The sequence below is a fragment of the Stegostoma tigrinum genome, chromosome 21 (genome assembly GCF_030684315.1).
Source record: "Stegostoma tigrinum isolate sSteTig4 chromosome 21, sSteTig4.hap1, whole genome shotgun sequence".
NCBI lineage: Eukaryota > Metazoa > Chordata > Chondrichthyes > Orectolobiformes > Stegostomatidae > Stegostoma > Stegostoma tigrinum.
Window position 1 is genome coordinate 28597529 of NC_081374.1, and position 12240 is coordinate 28609768.

At 39.1% G+C, this 12240-nt stretch overlaps 1 protein-coding gene across 2 annotated transcripts in view; it reads left to right on the forward strand.

Moving 5' to 3' along the window:
• Positions 1-641: 641 nt before the first annotated feature.
• The window catches only part of itpr3 (inositol 1,4,5-trisphosphate receptor, type 3), a 252243-nt gene continuing 240644 nt past the window's right edge, over positions 642-12240 (forward strand). The window contains exons 1-2 of one of the 2 annotated variants that reach the window (XM_059653417.1): positions 642-717; positions 1071-1389. In XM_059653417.1, the coding sequence (XP_059509400.1) occupies positions 1301-1389 (89 nt within the window). In that variant the 5' untranslated portion in view covers positions 642-717; positions 1071-1300. Of the gene's footprint in view, positions 718-769; positions 1390-12240 lie in introns of those variants that run through there. The other variant, XM_059653416.1, reaches the window with a different exon arrangement.

The window sequence follows — 12240 nt, forward strand, 5'->3', positions numbered from 1 at the left end:
GAGGTGGCTTAGAGGGGACTGAAGGAAATGTTTTTCACTCCGAGGTTGGTGGGGGTAGTTGAGGAGGGAAACCTCACAAACTTTAGAAAGTGCTTGGATGAGCACTTGAATTGTCACGACATTCAAGGCTATGAGCCTAGAGTGGGACAGTGGCTCATAGATGTGATGGGCCAAAGGGCCTCTTCTATAACTGTATGATTCTATGGCTCTATACATGGGTAACTTTCAGATAACTTCAAAGCATTTAGGGAATTATAAGTCAGGTTATGCATGTGGTCTGCTAATGGCTTTCAAAGAGTTGGATACAGCGCTGGAGAGTAAAAGAATCAATGGGCGAGCACAGCAACACGATACGTGGTGGAATTATCCACAACGATCATATTGAAAATTGCAGCAGGCTTAAAGGGCCGAATAGCCTACTCCTGTGCCTATAAAATATGTTTCAAACAGCATTCAAATAATAACATTTCTTCTTACAATGCTTTGATCAAATTTGTTTCTGACGTGTGTCAGTTCCTTGTTGTTGACTGAGAAGCAAAGAAAGTGATTTGATTGTTTGGTTTCCTGTGTTTTGCTGGTTGGTTCATCACAGCGTTGCTTCGGCGCCCCCTTGGTTACTGATTGGTAGCTTGAGGAGCCAGCATTTTCGGATGGGTGGTTACTTTAGCTCCTTCCAGATCTATTCAAGTTATGATCAGAGCTTAGTGAAGCTTTATGGTGAGGGTTGAATGCAGAAGTAAAACTCCGTCGGAAGTTTCTTATACTGCTGAACATTTAAAAACAATGAGAAGTACCCAATCGTATATTTACACCCGAGCCAGATTGTGACAACATTCCTTTCACTTTAAATAATGACTTTTATTGAGACCGTTCTGTTTCTGCCTGTTTTATTGCAACCAATATTAGAAAATGAAACTTGACTCTTATTCTGCTGGTTTCACACTCGCATACTGGAGTTTTTTTTTGCTTTGGGTCACAAAGGGGCGTTACTATTTGGTGATAAGAAGTTTGCATCAGATACTGTAAAACTTCCTGTATTATTTTCTCGCCTTCTTTTCTATTGGACGCAGGTGGCCATAAAGCCGGAGGAGCGCTGATGGAAATATTTGCAGCTCAGTGCTGATCTTATTCTCTCACGCTGTGTGTTGACAGTGCGAAAGGAGGTAGACCAAGGCAAACACTGAGCTCTTCCACAAGTTACACTTTCTGCGAAACTTTTCGACTCTTTAGCAACTCATGAATTTTCCACGCGGGCCGCTGTAGAACTTTCAAGCAAAAAGTGTTCAGACGGGAGAGCGCAATGTCTGAAATATCAAGTTTTCTGCATGTTGGGGATATTGTCTCCCTGTACGCGGAAGGCTCGGTGAACGGCTTCATTAGCACCTTGGGGTAAGAGATCATTTATTCGCAAGTCCTCACATATATACGTTTGTATTAAGCTGTACTCTCTTCCTGTTATGTAGAACCGTGCATTTTGCAAACTTTCAAACAAACCGTGACCAAATGTCAAGTAAATATGTGCAAATTCATCAAATCTGTAGACAAGGCAAATAACTAGCAAAGTGACTCTACGGGGTCCTACTTTCCATCTCGTTCGCGTGAAAGTCGGTGTCAATTGAGTTGAAGGTGACGACAGTTTGTTTAGGATGAATGTTTTAAAACTGTAGAAAGCGTTGAATGTATTTCTGCTGTGGGGCTAGGCCTACCTAGTTCCATTATGGATGAAAATATCAATGAAGCTGATTTTCAGACTTGCTTCGAAGCAATGTGATCAGAAATATATGGCTTAGTGCCCCATGTAATATTCCAGATGTTCTTGTCTTGTGATGTAGCACTACCCTTATGTTCTTGGCTCGAAAGCCCTGCTGTCTGAAATCTGTTACATTCTTTACATTTACACTTCCTACTAACTTCATATATGCTTCCTTCTCTTGACTTTCTGAAACACATTTTGAATATCAATAGTTTTTTGAATTGTAGTGATTTCAAAGGCATTCTCCCCAAGAAAAGTTTTATTTTAATCTATAGGGAGACAGCTCATATTCTGCTTTCATCACACTAACCCCCTTGGGTAAGGAGTTCAACGTGATTTGTGTTGTTACTCAATTACAAACAAAAGTTTTTAATTTATAATATGTCCTGTGCTGAAAACATAATTGTCCTGCATTCAACACAGTGCAAGCTCAGAAAAAATTCTGCTTGAAGAACAAAATAGTGGAAATCGTAAATGGTGTGATCCACTATAATTAAAGAATTAAACTGGGAGATTGGGATATCTAGATATTATCATTCACTGTTTCTAGTTGACACAATAGATCGCATGGTAATGGGCTTACGGTAGTGCACTACAGATCTAACAAATAGCACAGAATTTATTAAATTTTAAAAAGGAAAGATTAGATATATGTTTCATGATGTTCCAAAATGCTAATAACATCACTTGTACAAATTGGGGAATCCAGTTTGTGCATAGCAACCTCCCGTGAACAGTACTGTGCAAATGACTAGATAACCTGTTTCAGTAATCAAGCTTAAAACAGAATAATGATCATGCATAAGTCAAATACTGATGTTTAACGTGGGTCCTGGTCAAACAGAAACATGATAACTTACAAGGTCCCACATAAGAGATTATTAACAAAAATGAGAGAACATTGAATTGGGGGTAGCATTTATATTGCTGTTGGAAATTATTTGGAAGGTAGGAGACTGAGAGTGGAGATAACTGTACATACTCTGTTTGAAATCTGTGACAAGTGTTTTCCCCAGTCATATGTTTTGATCGTATACTTAATCATCATATTTATTCATGATTTGGATGAAGGAACAGAGATTTATCTATCCGAGTATGCTGAGGACACTAAATTTGTGAGGATGGTAAGTAACACATATGCCCTTCTTTATATTTACCACTTGCTCTCCGGTGATAGCACAAACTAGAACCAGCAGAGGATTCCCAGCATTTTCTGTTTATATTTATTATTTCCAGCATCTGCCATGTTTTGCATTTGTGGCACTCTGGAGCATATTTATTACCCCAACATAGCTTTTTTTTAAATATTCATTCATGGGATGAGGACATCACTGGCTAGGCTAGCATTTATTGCCTAGCCAAGAGGGTAATTAAGAGTCAATCACATTGCTGTGTGTCTGGGGTCACAAGTAGGCCAGACCAGGTGAGTTTCCTTCCCTAAAGGACATTAATGAACCAGATGGGGTTTTCCTGACAATCGACAATGGATTCATGCTCGTCATTACTCTCTTTAATTCCAGACTTTTATTGAGTTCAAATTCCACCATCTGCTTTGACGGGATTCAAACCCGTGTCCCGTGAATGTCATCTGCATCTCTGGGTTAACAATCCAGTGATAAAACCACTGGGCCGTCACCATGTTTAACATGATATAGGTTTTTAATAAGGTTAGTGAAGCTTAAATGAAAGCAATTGAAAAATCCCATGACCTATTGAGGTTATTTGCTGAAATAAGTAGCTGCAAATTGGTGCTTGTCAATCCAGAACTCTACTCTTGAGAGACCAGGTCCTGGAGTTTAGAAAACTCTCAGAAAATACGAGATAACAAGGTGTAGAGCTGGATGAACACGGCAGGCCAAGCAGCATCATAGGAGCAGGAAAGCTAACGTTTCAGGTCTGGACCCTTCCTAAAATGGCGCTTCTTTTTTCCTACTATTTTCAGTTTCTGTTTCAACGAACTTGGGTCTTGCATCGCAAGGGGCTGGGGAAGACTGCTACTTCTTTTGAAATAGAAACTGTTATCTCAGATTCTCTAGCATCTGCAGTTCCTACTATCTCTCAGAAAATACTGTCCGGCTATTGAAACTTTGAAATATGATTTTTAGCATTGCTGTGCTTATTACATAAAATGTACATTTGAGTGCCTGATGCTAAACAACATGAGCCAATGATTATTCTGCAATTTGTCCGGTTGGCTTGCCCGAAATGACCATACAACTGGAAATTCTAAACCGTTATACATGTAACTTTTATCTGGTTATCTGTTTAAGGACTTTGGGCTCTTTAAGTCCTTACGGGTGCAATCAAAGCATCTGGACTCAAAATGTTTGGCCTACATGAATGATATCTTTGTGGGTATGTAACGTGTGTTTCATGGCAGGCAACGACAAAGTGTATTCAATGAGTTACTGTGTCTGACAATGTCAGGAAGCTGAATTAATTATGTTTAATATTAGAATTGGTCATGAGTATTCAGTATTCATTAATATTAATTCAACTTCCTGAAAATATGGAATCACGGACCAGTTTGAATGTATGCTTTTCAGGAAGGAGAACTTGGTTAAGAGGAAAATGAAAGCCCTATTTTGTGGAATAAATGTATCAATTGTCGGTAGTAGAGCACTCCACTTTTGTCATGCACTAAAATGATGAGTCATTGGACACGAATGCGGGTTTCATTGAAGGACGTATAATTATATTCCAACAAATGAGAAACATATAAAGCAGTTATTGCTGAAAATGGAAACTATGAAATATAAAGCATGCATTTAAATAGTTGTAAAGAAAAGTAACTAACAGCATTCACTGATTGACTTGACTTTCTGATGCAGTATTTTCTTTGGGTAAGTTTGTAGATTTTTAGCTTTCAGTATTTCCAATCATAATTATCCTGACTAGTATTTTACAAATAAAGCTGTCACAGTCATGTTAACTGACATGGAATCAGTTAATTAGCACATTGTTTTAAATGTACTAATTTTCCACAAGTTTAGCAAAATTATAGGAAGTGTAAAGTATTCTTCAGTTCTGAGTAGTGTCGGTTTGTATAGTGGTTGAAGGATTTTAAGTAAGTCTAATTCCATTTGCTAATGCTAGTTTTTCAGTTCTAAACACAGGAAGGTAGGAGCAAGAGTGGACCACTCGGCCTGTTAACCCTGCTCTGCTATTTTAGACCATCTACGTCTACAGCATATTCCTCTGTCACCCCCATATCCCTTGATGTCTTTGGTGAATGGAATTAGCTCTGGTCTAGAGAATTCCATAGGGTCACCACCTTCTGAGCGAATAAGTTCCAACTCATCTCAGCTGTAAATGGCTTGCCATTTATTCTGAGACTAGGCGCTAAAAATGTAAAACAATGTTTGTATCTGTTGATGGCATAGCTATTAAATGTGATACAAAGCTTATACAGAGCTCTGCAGACTAAGTGAGGCTCACTTTCATTTCTGGCTGCATTGAATTGGCCAATACCTGCATTAGCAGCTAGATTATTACAAACGGTGTGAGTACGCTTGGGCTGTAATGCTAAGAGGAATGGGATAGGAGAGCAGGTGGACTAAAGGAGGCAGTGAAAAGAAAGGAGACTTACTAAAGAAAGGAGAGAAAGAGAGATGGACAGAGGGAGAGAAGGGTATGAAGGTAGAGATGAAAGAAGGGAGGGGAATTCCGGGGTTTTCAGTACTTACTGTTACCCATTGATACCTGCACATGTCTTGACATTTGGACAGAAAAAAATTAGCACATAAAGAGGCAAATTTTCCGAGCAAATTGGTGACAGACTGGGAGACAGGAATGCTGGCACATAGTTGGAGGGGAATGTCAAGGTGCAGGTGATATTTGCCTGCTGCTTTGTCATATTGCCAGTTATGGTAAAGTCGGTTGCTCAGCTGCCCACTGGATGGCCATTGGTTCACTCCGTGGGTGCTTTGCTTACAATGGTCCATTGTTGCATGATGACACAACCAATGACATCCCTATTGTCTCCCAGTGAGTTTGCAGGGGTGAAGCTCTACTTTATGGGCACTCCATGCCATACTGAGGTGTCACTCCATTTTCCTATGCTTTAGTGACAATATCTGTGCTGTGAATAGGGCACCCAACCACACAACAGCTTATTGAGGGCACCTTGCTATTGAGTTGCTCTCTCACTGGTGTTGATCCTTCAGCGATGGCTATTACTTGTGGTGGAGCTGCTGGCCTACTATTTGGACAGGCTGCTCTCGGGGTTGGGGCAAATCATGTTGCCAATCATAATTAGCCACTGCCAGTAGAATGCCACACCAAATCAGTCTATAGACCAAGTTTGTTGGTTTCTAGTTTAGGTTGTGTGTCAAGACTTCATTGTCACCCACAAAATTCAAAAGAGAAAATTTGCTGACACTCAGTGTTTGGATTCACACTTGAGAAGATATTGGCTCTGTACTATGACCTAGAATGATTACTTCCCAGGAGAGGAAATAAGTCATATTGTGTTTCAATGATCTTATTCATTGAGTGTAAACCCTGACAGAAATGAATTGTTTCTGTTTCTGAAGTATTTGCTTATAAGGTCCAACATAGACACAGGTAGATGACAAGGTAAATACCATTTCTTATTTGCTTTTTATGTTGACTTGTCTCAATCTGTGCATGTCTAAGTGACCTGTAACATTACAAACAACCTTGAACTTGTTTAATCAGCAAGATTGTAACTTTCCCAGTACAGCATTTTGATAAAACACAACAAATCAATGAATAATAAGACAACATAGTACAGAAGTAGTGGAATGTGGAATATAAGGTCATTTGAATTTCTCAAAGGGGGCTTTGGTAGTATATATGAAAGTATTAAAATCCACAATTAGATTTTACCCATGATTGTGAAATTTTATATTATTGCTCTGGTATATTTCTTCTACCTACTGATGAAAATGCCTAAATATGGCCAAAAGTTGTATTTGGTACATCGGCATATTCGTATGTCTGCATATTTCTGAATATCCAGCACCCCATTCATGTGAGAATTTTGTTCCATCATCTTGTAACATGTTTCCTTTACTTTGTTGGATGAATAAAAAGTATTGTGATAAAATTATGTAAATTATGCACTTTGAATTAAATTGACTGAAGGTTCCTTCGGTTTATGCTTTCAGCATGGAGAATTTAAAGCATGAAGTAATAGCTTCTTTTCTGATTTATCTTTAATAGAAAGAGGTGCTTATAGAATGTAACAGACAATATGTTTGTATATCACCAAAAAACTGGTGTCCTTCATTTTTTTTAAAGACTGTGAAATAGGATATGATTGTTTCAAGGAGTTAAGATTATATTCTTAGAACTGTGAACTCATAACCTAGAGGATCGGGAGGACATAATTAAACCAGTTGCTGGCAAGGCTTTCAATAGGAGTGATTCTATGCTGCTGAATAGTGTACAAATATTGGAATTAAGTGACACTGATTAAAACTATTTCATTTAAGAATAGAACTGAGACTTGCAATAGGAATTGTACAGAAAAGATAATGAGGTGTCTTGGGGTTTTGGTGGCCTCAAGACAGTGGAAATATCATTTCAGCAAAGGCAAAACTGAAACCACAACAACTGAAAATTAATTACTCATGAAAAAGTGCTTACAATCCACTCAAGTTGGTTCTATTGTTATTCTGGTTACCCCAGCACAGGATGCAATTGTGTCTTGAATCTCTTAATTTTCCTGGCTGGTTACCTCAGACATTTGTTTCTTCTGCTACCTGCTCTGAATTTAAATCTAAATCAGAATTGAATGTACAATCAAAAACATTTTTGCTGTTTCTGGCCAGTGCAGTGTGGAGAACAGTGAATGACCTTTGGAGGAAACCTTTGTCAAATTTTGCCGCAGGAGCTGGTCTGTTAGACTTTTTTCATGTTGTATTTTCTCAAATGTTGACTAATTGTTGTATCGGATAAATGTAAAACTCTTTCCTTTTTCTATGCATTAATAATATTTCTTTGTTTTAAATTACCTAGATGCCGATTTAAAAGTCTGTCAACCAGAAAAAATTACTGACAAATTTGTTTAGATTTAGTCTGCTGCTGCGTATAGTCCCATTTTCATTTGACTTCTTAATTACGCTAATACTTCGTGAATGAATTTAGCAAAAAGCACTCATTCCTTTCCCACAGCTTTCCCTACCCTCTCCAGCCTATACCTGCACTCATCAGCTTGGATGAAAGGAGACATTGCTTTATGACTTTGTTGTTGCAATTTTCTGCTTGATGGAACAAAATTTATGGATTGACATTAAAGTTTTAATGCTATCACTTTTGGTCAATAGGGTGAGTGATAAAGACACTGAAAATAGTTCAGAGTGACATTGCAGTTGTGCTGCCAGTCACAAATATATACTTATAAGGAAAAATCAATCTGTTGCTATATTTTCTAACATGAATTTCATTCATGAGGCTGGCATATATTTTTAGGATCTGAAAAGTATTGCATTGGAATTGCGAGTAAAGAAAGTGGAAATGGACCAAAGTAGTTTGTTGACCATATTTCAACAATCAGTATCCACTGAAATATATCTTTTTTCCAACTAACTGGTTGACTGATTGAAAAATTCTTAGTTCAAAGGACATAGGACTTTGATTTATAACAAAGAACTTTTAAAAATACTATAGCTTGATTTAGAAGCACTTAATTTTAACTTTAAAGGGATGACACTGATTTACTTACAAAAGTGTGAAGTTTCTTCACAACTAAAATTTCCTGAGTCTTGACATTTCAGTATTTGAAATCCAATGATCCAATCCAAATCCAACTCGTGAAATCCAATTTCAAAGTAGGGGGGTGTAAATAAATTGAATGACTCAGCAATACTTGTGTATTCCATAAATTTTTTGCATTCATAATGGAGGCCAATACCTCATCCGTCATGAGTTAAGATGATACCTTTGCTACTTTATATCAAAATAGATTAAAGAAAAGCATTGCCCACAATTTGTGTGATACAACGTTATACAAATATGTTCCTAGGCATTTGGTAACAAATGAATCATTATCTCTTTTAAAATGGTGAACAGTTGAATATCCTTTAGAGCTTTAAGGATTTGCATGATTGGATGTGCAGCCTCCTTCAGGGTTATGTTACAGTGCATTTCTCCTGGTTGACTTCAAATTCTTTAAAAGATCTTTACTTACCTGAATCTTGTACAACTGAATGACATGTTGGATAAGTAAAAATTTAAAGGACATTTTGTTAATTTGAGCAACTGTTTATACTTTGTGACTCCAATTGTCCTTCTGCTTCGCTTCTAAGGAAGGAATGGTTTTATGGCTCGGTTTTATATTTAAGTTCTATATATGTAAATAAATTCCTTTACAAACATTGGTTACAGAAATAACTGCACAGAGGCTGGTATCCGGTCACCAAGTTGCACTTTATTTACATGTGCATTGTACATGGGTTCTGATCAGCCGGCTCAAAGATTGAGGAGACCTTCTGAAACTCCTCTTTATATCTGCCAGTTGAGGTGCTTTGATTGGCCCAGGTTAACAGCCCCAACCAAGGATCTCATAGTTAATGAAATCCATCTGTTCTTGGTTCCAATCACTACAGTTACCATCATAGTAACTGTACATTCAAACTGCTGGGTACAGAAACATTTGGGAGTTGATATTAAGGTTGTCTGATATTTCAAGAGTTTCTTGCATTTTTCTGTTGTTTAACTGTTGTGTTATCTGCATTGCAGTGTACTAATAAAACATCTACTGCAATGATAACTTGGTTTTCCTTTGGACCAACAGTACTGTTTGTCACAGGTGATTACAGGGGGTTGCAGGAATTTGTCAGTATAATATGCCAATTATAAAAAAAACACCTTTATAGTATAAATGCTTGGAGTAGGATTTGCTGTTTTGGGTTGGGGTCTCCAGATTTAAAATGGGTCTCAATTCTATTGCATGTTAGGAATCTAACAGTGATTTGTGGAGAATTGGCCTGAGAATGCATGGAACTTGGGAGGAGCAATAGGAGGCCTTGCCGCATAGGAGGAGTAATTGCCTCCCACCACAAGTAAGCAGCCAGGAGAGGGGTCCTCAAGTTTGGGTCATGCTCCCAATACTGTTAAACTATTTGAATTTCAACAAGTGACTACGTCTACCAAGCCACAATTAAGGATGGATATTGCTTGACAGGGATGGACCATGATCAGAGCCATAGGCTTAGAATCATCCTGACATCCTGTTTCTTCAAGACCTTCCATCAGGAGGCTCCCATCTGCTGTCCTGCTAATAAGGTGGGAGACCGACAAGGAAACTCCAATTAATCCCTGGCCATTGGTCCTTAATTAGACCTATTGATTGTTCAGCCATGTCCTGCTTGTGGGTCCTGACCTGGCCTTCCTGGAAATGGCTGAAAATGGTGCACACCAACTGGCATGCCAGTTGGTGTAGCCACATTACACTCCAACCTGTCTTTACTCCCACCCATATTTGGGTAATCTGTCTTGCCTGTAATGTTACACAGCTTTGCAAAAGCTCACGTCTTTGTATCTGAAATAAAAGTGCTGAAAATGTACTTATCTGTTACCCGTTAGCACCAGTATTGTAGTATAATGGGAGGTAAAACAATTCCTTACTGAAAATGACAATGCTGGAGATCATAGCGGGCTGGACAGCATCCTTGGAGTGAGAGATCAAGCTAATGTTTCAAGTCTAGATGACTCTTTATTACAGCTGAAGTGAAGTGTGGAGGGGACAGCATTTCCTTTCCTTGACTCTCTGTCTCCATTTCTAGGAATAAACTGTCAACTGTCATCCACTACAAAGATACTGACTCCCATAGCTACTTTGACTACAGCTCGTCACACCCCATGTCCTGGAAGGACTCCATCTCATTCTCCCAATTCCTTTGCCTATGTTGCATCAGTTTGGATGATGCCGCCTTCCAAAACAGTGCTGCTGACATACATTGCTTCATCCATGACCACTGTGGTTGACAGGGCCCTCAACTGGATCCAACCTATCACCATGTTTCCACTCTTGCCCCTTCCCATCATTCTCAACAGCATGATCAGGTCCCGCTCATCCTCACTTTTCACCCCACCAGCCTCCGCATTCAAAGGATCATTTGCCACCAGCAGAACGCCCCACCAAACACATCTTCCCCCTCAGTCCCTCTGTCTGCATATCACAGAGATTATTCCCTATGGGACACCTTGGTCCATTCCACAACTACCCACCCTCTCCACAGCACTTATCCATATAACTGCAGAAGATACAACACCTGCCCCTTCACCTCCTTCCTGCTCACCATCCAAGGGCTTGACCAGTCTTGCCAGGTGAAATAGCATTTCATCTGCACCTCATCCAATCTTGTGTGTTGTATTCACTGCATCCAATGTAGCTTAGTCTACATAGGAGAAACCAAATGCAGCCTGCGTGACAACTTTGTGGAACACCTCTGGCCTGTACCCTGACCTTCCCATAGCTGGTCATTTTAACACAGCATCCTGCTCGTATGCCCATTTGTCTGTCCTCGGCCGGATGTAGTGTTCCAGTGAATCTCAGTGCAAACTGGAGGAATAACATCTCATCCTCAGACCAGGCACTTTACAGCCTCTGGACTTAATACTTAAGTTCAACACCTTTTTAAATTGTGAACCTTTTCTTCCCTTTCTTTTAGCTTGTTATCAAGTCCTCCCCTCCCCCATCCCAGTTGTTGTCCTTTCGAGTCTGTTGGGAGACAAACCATTGTTCTGCCATTCTCCCATTCTGATCACTTAATTTGATCTATCAACATCATTTCTCCACCAGCACCCTACACCCACTAATTTCACATCCTCCTCCCAAACTATAGCATAAATGCTTGCCACTCTGCACTTCACTTCAGCTCTAATGAAGATTCATCTTGACTTGAAAGATTAGCTAGCTGTCTCTCCACGGATGCTGACTGATTTGCTGTGATCACCAGCAATTGTTATTTTCAGTACAGATTGAAGCAGTAATTTGTTCCTAAAATAATTCCAAGTGCTCACCAGATCAACAAAGAGCCAGGTGCACACCCCAGCCTGTGCTGATATTAACTGGATCTAAGTTGACACAACAGTGGGGAATGCACTGCTTGCCGCGGGAGATATGTTTCTGACTGCAGCTTAATGACTCTTGTCAGAGAGCTTATGTATGACTTTTGGGTGAGAACATGAACAGACATGGCTTTGATGCCCCACCCTATCTGAATAGCCTGTGCACACTCTCAGTCTAGATTTAGAGATGATGAGTGGCCTTCTGTGTGAGCTGCAGGTGATTGGCAGTTCTTCATCACATGTTTCAACCTTTTGGCAAAACACAAGTAAATATTTTTTCCAAAATATTTGTGTCTTCTTATGAAACAAACATTTTAGACGTTTGGTGTTTTTTCTCCGCACCTCCAATTAGATTTTGCTATTTAATTTTGTAATATTATTTAAAATACAATGTAGACAGCTCAGAACTAACTATAATTATTTATGTATCCAAGCACAAATAAATG